Here is an 18,981-nt window from a genome sequence, read left to right as displayed (position 1 = left end):
TGAAACATGGTGGCTGCAGCATCATGCTATGGGGGTGTTTTTCAGCTGCAGGGACGGACGACTGGTTGCAACTGAAGAAAAGATGAATGCGGCCAAGTACAGAGATATCCTGGAAGAAAACCTCTTCCAGAGTGCTCGGGACCTCAGACTGGGCCGAAGGTTCACCTTCCAACAAGACAATGACCCTAAGCACACAGCTAAAATAACAAAGGAGTGGCTTCGGAACAACTCTGTGACCATTCTTGACTGGCCCAGCCAGAGCCCTGACCTAAACCCAATTGAGCATCTCTGGAGAGACCTGAAAATGGCTGTCCACCAACGTTCACCATCCAACCTGACAGAACTGGAGAGGATCTGCAAGGAAGAATGGCAGAGGATCCCCAAATCCAGGTGTGAAAAACTTGTTGCATCATTCCCAAGAAGACTCAGGGCTGTACTAGCTCAAAAGGGTGCTTCTACTAAATACTGAGCAAAGGGTCTGAATACTTATGACCATGTGATATTTCAGTTTTTCTTTTTTAATAAATTTGCAAAAATCTCTACATTTCTGTTTTAATCTGTCAAGATAGGGTGCTGAGTGTACATTAATAAGAAATAAAATGAACTTTTTTGATTTTTGCAAATGGCTGCAATGAAACAAAGAGTGAAAAATTTAAAGGGGTCTGAATACTTTCTGTACCCACTGTATATATATGTAAATGTGTGTGTTTGCAGCTTTGGTTCTCTAAAATTTGTTTAAATCTTAAAGTTCTTGTGAAGAATGCTAATAAAGATAAATTCAGTTTTTCTAAAAGATCATACATAGTTTGGAAAGTATCCACTGTCCTTAAATTGTTTTGGGGTTTTTTTTGTGAAATTTACATTGACTTATAAACAATGTCTTTATGTGAGCAGTCAATTTTAAATTATAACAATGATAGGGATTTCCAGAATCAATCTGCTACATCAGTGCTTGGGTCCAATCATGACATTTTAATGGATTATATTAGAGAAATAAAGCTTGATCTATTAAACAGTCTTTTCATAGTTCTACTCCAGGGTTCTCCACATACAGAGCAACTATGAAAACACCTCACTGTGCTTTCAAACGATGGAGAGCTGTCTGCATGCAAACCATGAACCAACATGAAAACAGGAATGCAGGCAGCAGTTTTAATTAACGATCTGCACTCTGATGGCACATGTCAGAGTGAGTGAAGCAAGCAGAATACATTCATAAAACAGTCAGGAACAGACTCAAAGACGGGCAGAGAGAGGGAGGGCTCCAGTCATTAGAGAGGGTGAGATGTCTGAGCGTCTGACTGAATAATGAATTTCCAGAGGAGAAACTCGTCCGAGAAGCCAGTGGCTTCTCTCCCTGCTCGGTCCCAGCCCTCTCTTCCTCTGCAGATACACTCCTAATTGAACCTCGCCTTGGCTCAGGGACACACAGCCCCTCTGCCCAGAGAGAACAAGCAAGTCAACTCTGCCAGAGCTGTCATCTGAATGAGTTGGCACCTGCCTCAGAAGGGTTATGGGCTGAATGTATGGGCACTCTATGAGTTGCCTGCCCATGGATATAAAATAGTTAAACTCCTCCAGCACAGATCCAGAATAAATGAAGTCAGCACTGCCCTTGGATTGGATTGGGACTTATTAAAATACACCACATCCATTGGAGTGTTATTCAAAAGTTTTGACTAGCTATTGTAGCTGAGGTTCCTGTGAAAGGAATTATCTTTAGACTAGGCCGATTATTGAGACTTGCACTAAAGGTTATGATGATCACGATGAGTCTCACTCTGTAGCCTGGAAACACATGGAGTTCTGTGAAAATTATTTTTGCGCAGGTAAGTCAAGAAAAAGGCCACATTTCTATCGAATCAGCAATGCTTCAAGGCCAATTTGAGCTGCCTCAGGAATAGTGAATAGTTGCAAGGTGAGAGACACTATATATGCCTCACACACACGCACATACATGCATACACCGACACAGATGGATACACTGGTGCACACAGTCACAGGAGACATGCAAACAAACATCAACCTGTCTGTTCTTGCTGGTGGCTGTTTACCAGTCTGTTGTTTACTGTGATTCCTCCAATATCCCTGACACATGAGTGCAAACGCACGCACGCACGCATGCACACACACACACGCGCACGCAGGCACGCACGCAACATGCTATGTCTGCACACAATCATGATTGACTTGACACCAGACGCCAGAAATTCCCTACATAGTTTTCCGATCTAGGACCAAAATGCTACACATAAATTCTGACTCATAATTCTGAGTCATTTAAAACAAATCTCCCGATTCTGGTGCTGCTATGTTTGTTTCCAAAAAGATACCATTCTCTCCTTGAATCCGTCTTATTCTGTCCAACTGCAGCTCTGCACTCATATTATGAGCGAAGGGGGAAAGAGATACAGACCACAGATGAGTGGAAAAACAGAACTTCAAAGCCAATGAGACAGCAGCCGTAGAATTTTAATAAACCCCATTTTTCCTCTGATGGCAAGTGTGTGTGTGTGTGTGTGTGTGTGTGTGTGTGTGTGTGTGTGTGTGTGTGTGTGTGTGTGTGTGTGTTTATTGCGGCTGAATTGAAATCTACACAAGACAACAGCACAAACAGACACCAGCCATGTCACATGCATGCACACAGGCACACACGCACACCGTACGCACGCACGCACGCACGCACGCACGCACACAGAGGGAAGTGTGAAGCCTTTGTTACTCACCTGCTGCACTTCTGTCTCTCCGTTTGATGTCTTCTCGGTGTACACAAACGAGTTGAAAATCCTCTGTAGAGAGACAGAGAGGGAACGAAGCAGAGACAGTGAGGAATGCTGAACATGTACATCCAATAACTGAAAACAATCAGCTGAGGACGAGTATTGGTTTATACAGGTCGATTTTGGTTTCAGGCGTTGTTGAGCAGAGAGCTTTGTTATTAACACCCTGAAATATTATCTGCGAGACATCCTATAAAAAGGGGGATTTACAAACTATTGCATTATTATGACACAGGTAATGAACAGGAACACCCATAGTCCAGGATCGCCACTGAGTGTAACTAGTGTAAAACATTCAAATGACCACTAAAAACCACATTAATGGACTTTTACAATGGCAGATATTTTTATCTATCATGCACAAGTGTAGCTAACAATAATAATAATAATAGTAGCTACATTCATGCAGGTGTTCTTCTGTCAGGGCTCTGGCATTGTGTATTTAGGCTCACTGGCCTTATTGGCACATCTAAATGTGATGCATTAGTCACATGTCACAGGTCATTAGTTAAACCTGTGCTACTCCTGCTACGACAAGTCAAAAGCGGAAAAGGTTTAATTAAGTCATCAATCATATAATTTCCAACATGATAACAATACACACAGGATATAAAGTATAAATATCTGTTTTGTGATGTACTTGGAGGTTGACAGTGTTGTGGGCAGTGTTGTATTAAGACAGTGCCTTACAAGCTGTTGTGTAACTACAGATAATTAACATTAAACAAACTGACTTCACTGAATCTAAGTTACCGTCTTGACTCTGGCTCTCTGAAGTAAGGTGGACATTAGCATTAGCACTGATGCATTTCTGCAGAGCCATTTTTATTACTGGTCCTGAGAGAATGATAAACCTGTTTATCTCCCAAACAACCAGCCTATAGACCCAGACAGTATGGCCCTGTCATTTCCATCAGTTTCTAGGTTGGGGAGGAAAATGCGTCGTCTGTCTAAGTATGGAGATCAGCCATAACACAAAATGATGGTTTTTCATGAGCAAGAATCACAGCGTGATGCTAAATTTCCCCGTTCACCTTCCAAACTGAAGCATTTTAATAGTCATTGATTTATATTGTTAAGTGAATATGAAGCAGAGCAGTACATTAAGGCATGGAGAAAATGAGTCCTGGTGTGACCTCAGCGCTCAGAGAGCAGCAGAAAAAACATTTTAAGAGCGGGCTTGAATACGGTCCTGACACACACACACTAATACACAGGCATTTATTCAGATGGTCTCTGGGGTCCCATCAGCTAAATATTCGCTTTCTTACATGCACAAGAGAAAAAAAAAAAACACACACACACACACTTCCTAAAACACAGGCAGCGGTACTATGTGGCAGCTACAAACAGAGTAAAACTAATGTTTGTGTTGAGGCAGCAGGTAGGCAGGTGGTTCACTGTAAGCCGCCCCACCGCTCACAAAGCCTTAAATTGCCTGGTTCCACGCTACAACCGTTTCCTGCTGCCTGTCCACACCTTTTGTTACACACATTCCAGAGGACACCAATTACCCAGAATGCACCACATCCAACTAACCTGGGAGCCGATTCACTTCAGACTGTTACTGCCTCCTCACATACGTACACTTTCTCACCCTTCAACGGGTCTCTACAAAGGCTGACAAAACAAAGCAAAGTTTCATCGGTTTCGCGCTGTCAAAGGGCAAAATGAGCAGGTCTTTCAAGATGCAGTGGATTCTTAAACATCAGAAACCTGAGTTATTCCTGATAAGACTTTTTTTCATATCTACTTTTGCATAGAAATGTAGTTTATTGGCTTTGTATTGAAGGCAGAGTTGCAACAAAGGATTCATTTCCTTACTGATGAACCTGCCAGATACGTTCCTGAGTAACTGCTTAATCTTTTGGTCTGTAATTCACCAGAGAACAATAGAAAGTGTCCATCCTCATGTCTGAGCAGAAGTCCCAATACGTTCAGATTACTATAAAGTTAGACATGGAGCAAATCTGGGAAGCTAAAATCAGAAAATGATTGCCAATTTTGCTTGAGAGTTGACTTAAATGGTTAATTGATTATCAAAATAGATGATGACTTTTCCTTCGATCAACTAAACTGACTAATCTTTGCAGCTCGAATTAGAATATATCTTCATAGCGTAAAGGCAAACACAGACACACAGTCAGGCAGTGACAGATGCAACTGGTCACTCATATCGCTTTACAACGCCCCCTTCTGGGTAACTAGACCATTCAGCTTCCACTCTTACAGATGAAGTATCAAATGTTATTTCTAAGAATTCAATTATGTCTAATGTGGCCTATAGAATGCTGCAGAAATGAGTCCTAAAAGCCAGAAATAAGTTGGCATTTTTGCATCTCAAAGAGCTCAGTTTTAATCCGGATTGTCTCAGTGGAGTCAGCAGTCCTTGTTATGACTGTTTTTGTGCATGTTGCTTTGCTTTTACAGACTATGGGACAGTAGAGTAACAGTAGAGTGCTATACAAACAATTGCATAATGTTATCATTACACACACACACACACACACACACACACACACACACACACACACACACACACACACACACAGAGAGCTGCATATTTTACTACCGAGTTATTCGCAAAGTGCAAAACCAAGCCTAGACAGTCTACTGTTCCACGCCCTTCTAGTGGAAAAACAGCAGGTCCAAGATGTGGAACTGTCAAATAAACACGAACAAGCACACACAAACAGAGCCGCCACTACTTAGCAGGAATCATGTGTTCTCAAAACACCACACTAACAAAAGAGGGAAGAAGGGGGGAAAAATAGGCACTCGAATGGAGAAATACTTCGTCTCCATTAAGCCAGCAATTCTGAAAAACGGGGGAACAAATTCTGAAGAGAGAGAAAACTCCTGTTGTTGATTAGCCACAGGTTAGCTGTCTTTCCCCCAGTGCCTTGAGTGTTTGTTGTTGGAGCTGCTTTGCGGTTTTCACAGCTATGGAGAGGCCAGGGAGGAATGCTCGACTCTGAAACCTGAGAGGCCTGAGGCAGGCTGGGCCACCGTGGGCTTGTGGCCTCCCCTGACCCATAATCAAACACTGAAATGTACACAGACACATACTGACTGTTACACAGTGTCAGAAAAGTACTCAAGCTTCCTCCTCCGGGCAGGGTAGTATAGAAAAAATAGATATCACAAACACCAAAAGATGACAAAAACAACAAACATTTGAATTGTTCAGCAGATGTACAGCACACAAATGGGAACCTTTTTTTTTTTTAATCCAAGATGTGGTAGGTTTAAAGAAGCTACTTGCTTGTTTTACTATTGCTACAAAGGACGTTAGCATTAACAGCTGTTTACTTAGCGGTCGATAAGAAACATTGCGAGTTCAGCATCAAACTTAATTCTTTAACTCGGCAAGACCTATCTCCAGTAGTGGAAAGCCACCCTTTTGTTTCCCTTTCTATCACTTCTTTTTTGTATTGAAGCTAGCATGCTAACCAGCTAGCTCCGGACGGGTCAGATTGTAGTGTCCAGGCTGCCCCGAAGAAGCAGCGCTGCTCGGAGGGCAGATTATAACCCTTCATCCTGTAAACGCAACAATGGCAGAAGCTCTTGCTAAGTGTAAATGCTAACACACGCTATGTGACAATAGCAAAACTTACAAAAACCTCCTTTAACTTCTTCCAAAAAAGAAGTGTGATTCACAACTATAAATTGAATCCCACCAAAAGTGATAATGATAGACAATAAACAACATAAATATACGTACATATGTATGTTCTGCAGATGCTCATTAAGCAGCAGGAAATGCTCTCATTTCGCTGATACACAGACACTCAACAGCTACTTCATGAACCATTGGCTTAATTTATCAAGCTGAGGAATAAAATCATTCTGCAGCAACAGCATGTGGAGTGCACATGTAGTAGCAATATTTTTGGATCACTAATAACAGCTCTTTAATAATATCCTAAATTTGTTTTGTTCCCATGTCGAAGGGAGCACCGTAAAGTACACATTTTACAGCTACTTCAGCCAAATAGGAGCTAAGCTCACAAGAACTGCATTCAAACTCCTGTCCAGTGATCACAGAGCACCAGTCTTTGTCTCATTAGGCCAGTTTTTAAATCCACCCACCTTGGGGTTAATCCTAACCACAGATGAGTGGTTCACAGGAATGGCTAAACCTCAGTGGAAGCTCAAACTGCAAGTTACAAAGATAACTACCAGAACCTGTGGTTTTTTTAATCCTGCAGTATTTTATTCTATTGTAATTATACAGTGTTTTTATTTGTTGTAGAGAAATTTGGCTGCATACATTAAAACTGCCTTATCTTTTAAACTCTTCCCCAGCTTTATCCAGACTTATGAATAAACCTGCTTTCCTCTCAATTATAGGAAAAGAGAAGGATTAACATTGAGCAGATTTGCCAATCACAAGAAAAGAGCATACCATGAGTTTCCGCACCTGCTGTTAAGGTTGCACTGTTGATGTGTTGAATCCCACACAAAACGGTTGTTTCCCTTTAACAACAGCACCCTGTTATAGCAGCTTATAGCAATGGTTAGACCATGGGAACTTGCCCAATATATATGGCATCTATTTAATTGGACCTGCCTCTTCAGTTCTTCTGTCAGGCTCTCTTGGGGATACCATAAACTACCCCAAGAGGCTCTTCTCCTTTTAAGTGACTCTTTTGTTCTCAGTGGAGCATTGAATAAAATCCAGACCCAGACCAGCCCAAGGACAGAGATACTGAGAGTCACCCGAGTATGCTTTGAGGGGAAGCACATGGAGAAATGAGAGACCACTAAGCACAGCACAGAAATGTGCAGTGAGGGAAGAAGGGAAAGAAGAGGTACGAGTGAGACAGAAAAGAAAAAGGGGAGGGTAGGAAAGAGGAAGAGAGGAAGTGGAGGCCAACTGCAGTGGTAGGGCTGAATTGGGAATACACATATAAGCAATTCACCCATCTTCAAAGGCCACAGTGGAGACATGAGCAACACTAACTTGTAATTGGACTGGAGAGCATGCACACAAAACGTGTACATACACACACACACACACACACACATTAATCCTGTCTTTAGGGCTTGTTGATCAGTGGTCCAAGGTATTATCTGTGAACACACTGGAGGGCACATCGCTTCAAAAGAGAGAGAGAGAGAGAGAGAGAGAAAGAGAGAGAGAGAGAGAGAGAGAGAGAGTATATGAGCATGTCAAAGCGATGTGCCAACTGCGAATCAAATAAGTATGTGGGCTATGCATAAGGAAACATGCACAGGCCTATTACAAGTGTATGTAGTTCACACACTGCTGATCTCATTGTAGGAAATTTCAATGAATGTGAGTGTCTCTCTGTCCCTCTCTAAAATACACACACACACACACACACACACACACACACACACACACACACACACACACACACACACACACAGGGCTGCAGCGTAGGTGTTTTGGAGCTGTAGAGCCTGAGAGATTGGTTTCAATACAACTGACAGATAAAAGCCTAAAGCCCAAGGGACAGTAACTGCTGCTTCCTCCATGCTGCTGGTATACAGCTCAGCCTCTCTCCTTCCATCAGTGCAATACCCCCCCCTTCTCTCCCCCTCCCTCCCTACCCTGCTCCCAGCCAACTCTTCGCTCATTGCACTACAAAAGGCTGGACTCAGGGATACGCACATCAGAGCTTCACCTCTGACGGGGGTGTGTGTGTGTGTGTGTGTGTGTGCGTGCTTTTTCCTAGACCCATCGCCATGTCTCCATCCTTTGCTTTACCCTCCCATCTCAATTTTTTTCTCGCTACAAAGCAGAGTCAGGAAACAGGCACCTGGGAGTGGAAAAGCAAGGGGAGAGAGAGAAAGAGTGAGTGTGTGTGTGTGTGTGTACATATACAGTTTTTGTATTTTCAGAATACAACAACAAAAAAAAAAGTCTGAAATAATTGCACCTGCAGTTTAGAGCTCCATGACATACAGTCCAGAGCAACAGAAGAAAAACAGCATCTGGATTCAGTCTTTTTTCTATGTGGGGATAAACCTGGTGCACTAATGTAAAAACTCACATCTACTTTAAAAAGGTTTCACTGTGTTTCCTATCAATTATAACAACAACCTCATTAATAACAACCCCAGCTCAGTTTTGAAGCAGATAACAGATGCAATTCTCCCCAGTCTTCTCACTGGGCAGTTCTATTAACTTTGCAGCCTCAGATGTCTTGTTGTTTTCCACCAAACGCCCCAAAATCCCCAAACCCTAAAATATTCAGTTTGCAATGATGACAAAGAACAGTCTGAAATCTGCAAATATTTGATATTTTTCACAATTTCTGCTTGAAAAAGGACTGAAACAATGAATTGATTATCATAATAGTTGCCCCTTATTGTTCTGTCAATTCATCGACTAATTGTTTCAGCTGGAAATAACTAACTGTTCATGTTTACAGCTTGTTGTGTGAACATTTTGTGAACATGTGTTATACATTTTAACAATGGTCTGAGCTTAAAAATGGTGAACATCAAAACCAAATGACAACTAAAAGAGTGCCAGTTAGTGTCCTGGTTTTCACCTTATTGTCTGTTCCAACTTCACATCCATTGGATAGAAAGCAGGTGTGTGTTACCACAGCAGTTCCAACACAGAGAAACACTTCAATCATGAACTAGAACTCACGGGGGGGGCTTTCGACATATCTTCATTTAACGACTGATTTCACTGATAGTATAAGAAAATCAATAGCTAGCCTTCCCATTAATTCTAGACAACCTCAACAAAGTCTGACGATACATTAATGCACAAAGTATGGACAATTCTGTGCAGATTTCAGAAGCATACTTTAGTTCTATGAAATGTATCAAAACGTATCGAGGTCGTGACCTTGGCTCTATTAAAAAGAAGGAATAAAAGAAAGAGGGGTTGAGCAGGAAGAGACATGTCAAATCTGAATCTCTAAATGTCACTATAATGGCCATAGAGAAGCCAAACCCTTGCTAATTAAGTGCGTCTCCGTTTCAACCCAGTGAAGCAGGTTGGCTAATTAAATGACTGGCCGTCAGTGTCTGCCAACTGCTTGCTGCTGCATTTAGAGGGTGCTGCAGGTCAATTTAATTTGCTTGAATCTAACTAACGGACAACCTGAGGCAAAAGCTCCAAAGCCTCAGCCCACACACTGTGTCAGAGTAAGGAGTGTGTGTTTGTGTACAGCCTTCTACTCAAAGGATTGAAAAAAGAAAAAACCTGGTTAGCTCTGGTTCACTGTGCTCCATTTTCAATCTTCTCTACATGCATTTGTGTGCTCATGGACATTTATGTGCACTTGAAAAAAAAAAAGGAGGCAAAAATGTGGAGGATTGCTGCCACATGCATGAATGACTCTTAGCCTTTATGTCTTCATAAAAATATAACTTGGTTGTCATAGTAATTTGACTTAATGCTGTAATGGATAAAACATTTCATCCCTTTTTTTAGGTCAAAGTCTAAATCCCAGGGTGCACTGGGTGCTTCACAGAAACACTGAATGATCATACATTTAAGCCTGATGTCCATCATGACACCGCACTTTCCCTTTGTCACTCTCATACTGTGAATGATCTGAAATTCACTCATTAACTCTTCTGTGAGCAATCACACAATCTGGTGTAGTAATATCATATTCCGATGTATACACACTGATTTGTCAGAGCTTTATAACAGACTAGATTTTTGTGCTAGTATAATCAATAAGAGGAAATCAATGCCGCACTAAAAGACTGCCTGACATTTTGAATAAGTGGACACAGCATAGCAGTTTAGTGAGTCTTGGTCCAAGCAGCAAGGGTGTGGTGGTGGTTTCAGCTTGCTGTCAGGATATCCAGCTCCGGGACATAAAGTAAAGCCTGGGAACCTGTTCAACATCTGTCCAAGACTCTGGACAAATGTGTCACACTGACCACATATAATAGCTTTTCAGTGTGGACTTCTAAAAAAAGCAACACAGAACAATGGTTTTTAAACATTTTCCACCAGAGTCCTTCAGTCCAATTCCAGTCAGCTCCTAAAATGGTTTGACATCTTACTGATGAAGTACTTGAAGCATTCATTTAACCCTTACCTGGAGTTAGTTAACGTCACTAAGAACAACAATATATTCAACAGTGTATTAAAGCAATGTGTTTGGATAATGCTGCTAGAAAAGGCAACACGGAAAGAGAGTTGCAAATTAATCTGTTTTCAGAAATATTCCATAAAAACAACATCCTTTGATTAAAGAACACACAACACAAATGTTCAATGGAAAGATTTGTTCAGCAGCTGTATGGCTTTTGAGTAATTCCTCTTTGATCTTCTTGCTCTGTGTTAAAGTTGCAAATAACAATTATTTTTCCTGTTGATAAATCTGCTGATTATTTTCTCAAATAATACTTTGGTCTATAAAACATCAGAAAATGTTTTTGTTTAATGTCCATCACAACATCCTACAGAACAAGTCCATGTCATCAAACAGCCAGAATCCAAAAATTTAGAATTTACTATAAAATAGAGTGTATAAAAGACCAAGAAAAGCATGAGATTATCACACTGTCACTGAAACTGTCATACTTAACAATTAATTGATTATCAAAATAGCTGGTTATTCTTTTTCTTTTGATCACCTAATCAGTATTTGTCTTGCAAGTCTATCCCAAACAGTGGGAGGTTGCATGTTTTTTTTTCATTGGTTCCACATATTTTAGTGTTAAAAATCAATTTCTTAGTATTTTTTTTGTTGGATTTATTGAGTTGGCAAGACTGTTCAAAAAAGGTTCAACAAAACAGATCCTCCAACAAAAAACATACATCAAAAACACATCACAATCCCATGGAGCAAGTTGTATGACCATATGTGACCAACTGTGATCAGCAAGTGTTTCAAACTCACATCTACAAATGCCATAAATATCATTCACACAAAATGTACCAGTCAGCAAGGAGCTCCGACTGGAGTCTCTTTATCTTCCTCTCCCTCATTTCAACCAAGGTCTCATCCAGTCCAGTGCAGCGGGAGAGAGAAGCCAGTCAACTATCGGGTGCTGTGGTTCTGAAATAACAAGACCCCCTTTTGTCCAAACAGCGTCAGGGCCAAGAGAGAGAAAGAGAGAGAGTCACCACCACGCAGATCCCAACAACCTCCCCGCCGCCCCCTACACCTACCCGAGAGGCTCTCAGTCTCGGCCTGGGATGTTTGCTCTCCCTCTCCACCAGACAGCATATAATGCTTTCCACATGTGAGAGAGAAAAAAAGGAGGGAATGGAGGGTGGAGGAGAGAATATGGGAGCAAAGGGGGTGGGGGGTTGGAAAAGTGGGGTGGGGTCAGACAAGAGTAGTAAAGAGAGGAGACAGATAGAGGAACCAGGGTCTGATAGTAACGTCTCCACAGCAAAGCCAGGATTCATGTTTATTTGAAGCTATGACTGTGAATAATGATGTAAAATTGGAATATCTAATGGCATTTCAGCCTTTATTTGACAGTAATAAAGAGACATGGTACAATCAGAGGTACTGGTGGCATGGATAACACATAAATTTAATTTGATTGTTGCAACTAAACAGCTTTTCTCTGGCAAAAGCAAAGATTTTCATTTTGTACTTTTGTTTCATTTTGTTTCCATTTTAAATTAATTTGCAATTGTAAGTTCAAAAAGTCTGTTCTGCGGCCAACGCTAGACACAGATTGGCAAAAAACTTCAAGGGGACCCATTATGTTCATTTCTAGCTCTACACTACATGGTTATTCTGGTACTTCACTAGAGTAGCTTTGCATTATTAACAATTTTTTTTAAAAATCGTTATTTATCTCAGTTATCTTAGTACGTGTGGGAAATGCGCTAAAAAGCTGACTGATGTGGAAAACATCTGCTGTCAGGAGATACAAAAGGTAACGTTGCTAGGAAAATGTTTTTTTGCTGCCGCCAAACACCTGTATAGTAAACCTACACCATTGGTTATTTGCATAACCAATGGTGTAGGCCAATGGCCATTTGCATAACCAATGGTGTAGGCCAATGGCCAACAGTACATTAAATACCTTTAAAAGTACTCATGTTTTTCGGAGAACGAGTTGTGCTTGAAGCACATGGCCATATTAGTAAATCTGCTGACGTCAGATGTCATACAGAAGTAGGAAAAACCATTGAAAAACCAAGTGTTTAGAGCAGACTGTGTTTGTCTCACAGAGATTGCTTTGGCATATATTTAGCTCATTATTTGAAACTTCGGGCACATTTACTATGGACATCAACATTGTAACATCATTTTTATGACCAAAAATAAGGAAAAGCACAAGAGGTCCCCTTTAAGTAAGGCGACTATATGGAATCAAACTTACTCAAAACATGTTTTATTGTTTCCCCATTTAGCCCTCCTGCTGGGACAAAGGATGGTAATGAACCATCTGAATCGTGCCTTAGCTTCAGTCCAAAAACGAAGCATTTGGAATAAATTGAGACACATAATCTAGCAGTTTAGTGAATGTAAATGAGGTTTCTCTCTCTCTCTACCCCTGAGTGTTAAGAAACAATGGCATAAGTGTTATGAGCGCTCGGCATCAAACGATGGAAAAGGAGGGGGGCAGGCAAACAGGGAGACGGCCAAGACAATGTGCCTTAAATTGTCTTAAATGTTTTAATTTAAAAATAAATGTGATATCCTAGCATGCATGCTTCAAAAGGTCACACCTCTGATTATCCTCGTTCCTATGAGGTGTGTCTGCAAGAACATATGTCAAGTAAATGTGGTAAGAGGCATTGGGCCCAACTTATTACCTCTCCACACAAGGCCCTTAATGTCAAAGCAGTTGAGTCATTAAAACAAGGCCTCAGGCCACAGTAACATGCACTAATAATACTTGACTAATTAGACGTACAAAAACTTTTGTGGTAGTTTACACATCTTTCTGAACTCCTTGAAAAACTTGTGATTTTAGGGACTGGATTACCTACTGAATATATTAATATATACAGCACAAGGTTCTAATAGGAAATCATACTGATCTTGGATAAGGTTTTAGTCTGAAAGCAGTAACACACACACTCCGTAGCAGCAGTACCAGCAGGCCAGCAGTGCATTATGGGACTAATAACTTGCCGTTAAAGTGGAGCCAATGTGAAAACGTTCCAAAAGACAGATCAAAGCTGCATACCTGAGCACCTCCATTAAACTGATAAAATCTAGGAGTGAAAGAGGACGAAAACAAAACCTCACACATTGCGGTCAAATTAGTTCAACAAAAGAATGTGGGATAATGAGAAAACGCTGTGTTTTTATAGGGGCTTTGAAATGTTTCTCCATATCAAAAGGCCCATAAATGATGGTGTTTGTGTTCACGTAACATGACTGAGACTGGCCAAAGAATGATCGTAGTTAAACCACTGAGCACCATGCAGGCATGCACAAAACGTAGCTGATGATGTGTAAAATCTCATAAATAACTGGGGACTAAGGCAGTTAGTCAGGATCCAAGTGCTGTGCTCTTTTCATATGAACAACTTCATGACACAAATGCTAGTAAATTGCGGTGGGGATCGGGGTGAGGGAGTTCGTAAAAAACTAAAAAAAAAAAACTAAAAAAAAAAAACAGCCTCTCCTGGTTGGCTAATGTATGCCACTCATTCCTTTAACTACTGGTTGAGACCTATAGTTGGGTCATAGGTCTATTTAAAGTGGATACCCTATAGGAATGGATACTGACACTACTTTGTTTCTGGATGAATTTTTAAATGCAGTACTTTGCTCCTTCTTACTCAAAGAAAGCAGAGAGTAAGAGAACTGAGAAACGGAAAATTACTTAATTACAAAAACATGTTGGGATAACGTCTTCTCTATGTTTCGTCTTACAGCTGGAGTATATACCAAAATAAAAAAAACTCGTCAGGATTGCCCCTTTTAGGACCAAATGCTTAGAGTGGAATGACAAACGGCACGACTAAAGCAAACAGGCAGCACAGCGGTGGAAACCAAGCAAAATTCTCCAAAACACTTAACCTTCAGTCACCCTAGGGCGCAATGCCAGTCTGGCAGCAGCCTCTGGCACCAAGAGTCCCAGTCACACCCTGGTGGTACGCCCTGCCAAGGCAAAAAACTTCATACTCCTACATTTGCTGGATTGAGAGATGTCAAAAGGATCAGAAAGAGCGTATGAAAGAACTGAGACTGATAAACTGTAAGTCAGGGTCAAAGAAAACGCAAAGGAAGAGAGACACGGCGCAAAGGGCTCGTCACCCAGTGCCAATAAATTTATAACTTTGATATACGTTTCCTGCCAAGACAGCCCCCCACTCAGCCAAGTGAAAAGATGTTCAGATGGGGCGCCTGCTCTGTCTGCACAAACTATCCTGGATTATCTTCACATTCCTATGCTGTGCACTCATCTGTAAGGCTTTTACTTGCAGTTTACAAGCATCACTATATGTGTATACAAGAGGCACCCTACAGATCACAGTTTTGCTGAATTTATACCAGTTCTAACTCAAATACTTCTCTGAACAGCCATTTAAAAAAAAAAAAAAAGATAAAAGTTGAGTTTCAAACAGTTCAAAGAAGTTTTTAAACGTGGGTTGTGGAAGGAATGGGGAGACTGAAGGATACAGAGGCACAGAGGAAAAAGATCAAGATGGAAAAGACAGTAATGGATAGAACAACAATATCATGTGTGCATATTATACACAGGTAAACGTGAGGGAGAAGCAGAAAAAAAAACAAAAAACAGACAGACGACCAGAACGGAGAGATGGGGTTAGAGATAAAGAAGAGAAAGGACACAGGACAAGAGGGGAGGGGGGGTGTTCCCGGGGTGGTCTCCTTCTCAGGTTTCTGAGCATGATGTGAGATCATGTCTGGACACTGTTATAAGGTCTCTCTATAGACAGGGTGCTTTGTTCTACTCCATGTACTCTTAGGCCAGTTACACGCTCTGCACAGAGGCTTACGCTACATATGATACTGGTTTTCCCTCTGCCAAGTTAAACGTAGCCCGGAGTGGTCCTGCTGACCCTTGTTGGCAAGCGTACACACAAGAAAATATCTCAGGGATATGCAAGTAAGATTAGATTGTAGTAACTTTCATAAGACGCCTAAATGAGGAATAAATACTCAATGCAACATTACACATTAACCCCAACCCGTGTCAAATCTCAGAGTTAATATGGCAGTGAACACTATTGTTCCGCTAATGTAGCTAATGATGTGATAATGCGTAGCTAATGAACTACACCTACACTAATCACGAGAAATCAGCCTGAAACAACAGTAATTCATGTTCATTATCCATGTTGCATATGGTTTGTGTGTGAAAGTGGTACTACTTACACATATGCTCAGTTGCCAGTTTATTGGGTACAGGTAACTAAAACTAATTCAGTATGCAGCACTGTTATATAAGGCTTCTGTACCATGAACACAAATGATTTCCACTGAACTGAGTATGAATTCAAAAATGTCTAGAATCTACGTAACCTACTATTTTAAAATGATATCCAAAAAGAGTTTGCAGGCATTGCAGGTGCTACATTTGTTACATCATACTTGTATCAGCTCCTGCATCAGATGCTTCTTTTTTTTTTTTTTTTTTTTTTTTTTTTGAACAAACCCCGAGTGGCCAAAGGTAAAAATTATTAAACCCCAAGAAGAAAAATGCACTTTGTTACTGTTTTTTCCCTTCCTGTTTCAACACCAGACAATATTAATATCAACACCAGGCTTTGAGTGTCATATCTGAATGGACAAGTTTTCTATTTACCCAGCTAACAGTATTAATTAATGTCATCTAGTAGGCTAGGTAAGCAATGAAACAGCTGATTTTGCAGTTGCTTAGTTACAGTAAAAGTGCATCCTATATGATCTAACACTTTTGCGGATTCAGTTAAAGTTCTTAAGATATGAGACAACTTTAGTCACCTCCATATACTGGAAGTGAACTGAATCCAGTAAATCAGGATAATCTAGAGACTTCGCCATTAAAATCTTTTAATTGGGAAGAAAATAGTTCATACTAAGGTCTCCCAAAGATTCTGTGCCGGTCGACAGAAATGCAGAAAGGCACAAAACTCACAAATATAACCAGACATATGATCAGGGCAAAAAGTTTTTACCATAACACTTAGCCTAAATGACAACATGGCAAAACAAATTCTCAAAATACACTAGTGACCATTACTAAAATGTCATTACTGAGTGGAGTAATGCAGGCCAAAGCGTAACACAGTGCAGTACAGCACAGCATTATGACATGATGATTAACTAGATGCAGGATTTGTGTTGGCCGGTCAACGTGCTGAGGGAGGCAACCTGGGAACTGTGGTGAGGGAGGAAAACATCAGCCCTTCCTTTGCACACATGCACAGCTCCATATAGACTCGTGCATAAAAATGACGAATTTACATGAAGTGCATCATGCATTCAAAGTCAAATAACACAGCTTGAGACATCACACACTGAAAAGTTTTTCCATCTAATTTGACACCTGACCTGTCAACATCGCCAGTGCTCTGCAACTACACTCTCTCTCTCTCTCTTTCTCTCTTTCTCTCTTTCTCTCTCTCTCTCTCACAAGTGATTTAAAAGGAGGACAGTTTATGAGTTGTGACCCTAACTTGCGGCAGGAAACCACAATGCCAAAGTACACACATAAAATACATGCACAAACACAAATCTCCTTTTTCTCTGTGCTATCCTGCAGATGCAGTTGAGTAACTCACAAATACAATCTGTATCAGAAGTCAAGAGACACATATAGAGAAGGAAGAGGTGCAAAGGAACAAAAAAAAAGTGGGAAGGTAAATAAAGAATGAAGGAAAGGAGGATACTGACTGAGACTTTTCATAAACTTCCTCGCTCAAAACTTCTCCAACAGATAGGCCTAAATTTGGAGACATGTTTGAGAAAAGTACTTGGGGGTTGACGGTCTCTAGAGAGATGAAAGGCAGGGAGGAAAAAAGAGAGGAGAAAACAGAAGTGCAAACAAAGAGAGATCACTATCTGTATCCAAATCTGTTTTCGGTTTTGTCTGAGGTGAGGTACAATCAGTATTTCAATCAACAAGCAACAACAAAAGTAAGGATAAAAAGACTTTCAGCCTTTTAAATATGATGAAATACACTTAGCAATAGGAGAAATAGAACCAAAAGCTTGTCTTTAAAAATGTCCCGTCTCGAATAAAACCCTGATTCACTCTTCATTTGAGGTAAATAAAATTATCTCAGAATTTACAGTCTAATTAACTACAAGTCTAGTGACTGTAGATGGCAGCTAACTACCTTGAAAGCTAGCTAACTGAAGAGACAAGGTTGGTTACTTTACTTTTCTCCCTTGTGCACCTCTTATGGGAAGCCATATGATGCACAACGCTGCTAGAAGGAATGTTTTAAATATATAGGCACATTTCAGGTCTCTTTAAATCAAAGTTACACTACGAAGTGACATATGTTAAAATAAATCCCTGGAGAGCGGGTGGAGCCATATGTGAGTAAGCCCAACTGCCCTGCAAGGGCTACTGCACTCAGAAGGAAAACACAAGCACCCGCAAGGAAAAAAAAATACTCCAACCTGGATCATATAAGAGAAACTGAAGCCACTGGCAGATTCCTGTTTCTTGTCAAGGCTATAGAGCCCCACGTTTTCCCACTGCACCCAAAAAACATGAGTTTTCAAGGATGTTGTCCATATGATAATTTGAGATACACAAATGGCAAGGTCAGATTATTCTGCGGTGGGTGCATATACACAGCCCGCGCACAGCACATTGAAAGAAAAAGAATGAACCGGGTTAATCTTGTCAACAACACTGGAACTACAGGTCTATAGTAAAGTCCAACAGCTGAGAGGCTGAATTTAAATTCTCCTGGTTGTAAGTGTCATCTCCCTTCCTCATTAAGCACCACAGCATGAAGTGCAGGGTCTAAGCATGGAGTCATATAAGAACTTTCGTTACTGGACGAGCTAAAAAAATATTTACTAACAAGGGATTAGGATTCAAATCTAAGGCATGATTTACACATATCTCATATCTACACAATATGTAGTTAAATATATAGTTTACATTCATCAACACTAAAGCAAACCACAGGCAAACACACACACACAGTGTTTGCATTTCACAGACGTGTCAAATCGAGCTCTTAGACAGCAGGCAGGCCTATGGGGGATGTCAGCTGAATATGCATCAGTCTCTTTTTTTCTTATGCTGTCTAAACCTCGGAAACCTCTCCTATTCAGATTCATGAGTCGATCAT

The 18,981-nt window shown here is 40.7% G+C and overlaps 1 protein-coding gene across 2 annotated transcripts in view; it reads right to left on the bottom strand.

Moving 5' to 3' along the window:
• The window catches only part of cachd1 (cache domain containing 1), an 86,446-nt gene that overhangs the window by 51,657 nt on the left and 15,808 nt on the right, over positions 1-18,981 (bottom strand). For both annotated transcript variants that reach the window (XM_023394576.2, XM_023394577.2), the window contains exon 2: positions 2,727-2,789. In XM_023394576.2, coding sequence (XP_023250344.1) covers positions 2,727-2,789 — 63 coding nt within the window. The remainder of the gene's footprint in view (positions 1-2,726; positions 2,790-18,981) is intronic.

Source organism: Seriola lalandi, unplaced genomic scaffold (genome assembly GCF_002814215.2).
Source record: "Seriola lalandi dorsalis isolate HSWRI2012SDOR001 ecotype SW California unplaced genomic scaffold, Sedor1 jcf7180002054949, whole genome shotgun sequence".
Lineage (NCBI taxonomy): Eukaryota > Metazoa > Chordata > Actinopteri > Carangiformes > Carangidae > Seriola > Seriola lalandi.
The sequence above is the reverse complement of the archived record's forward strand: the minus strand, read 5'-3'. Positions and strand labels throughout refer to the sequence as shown.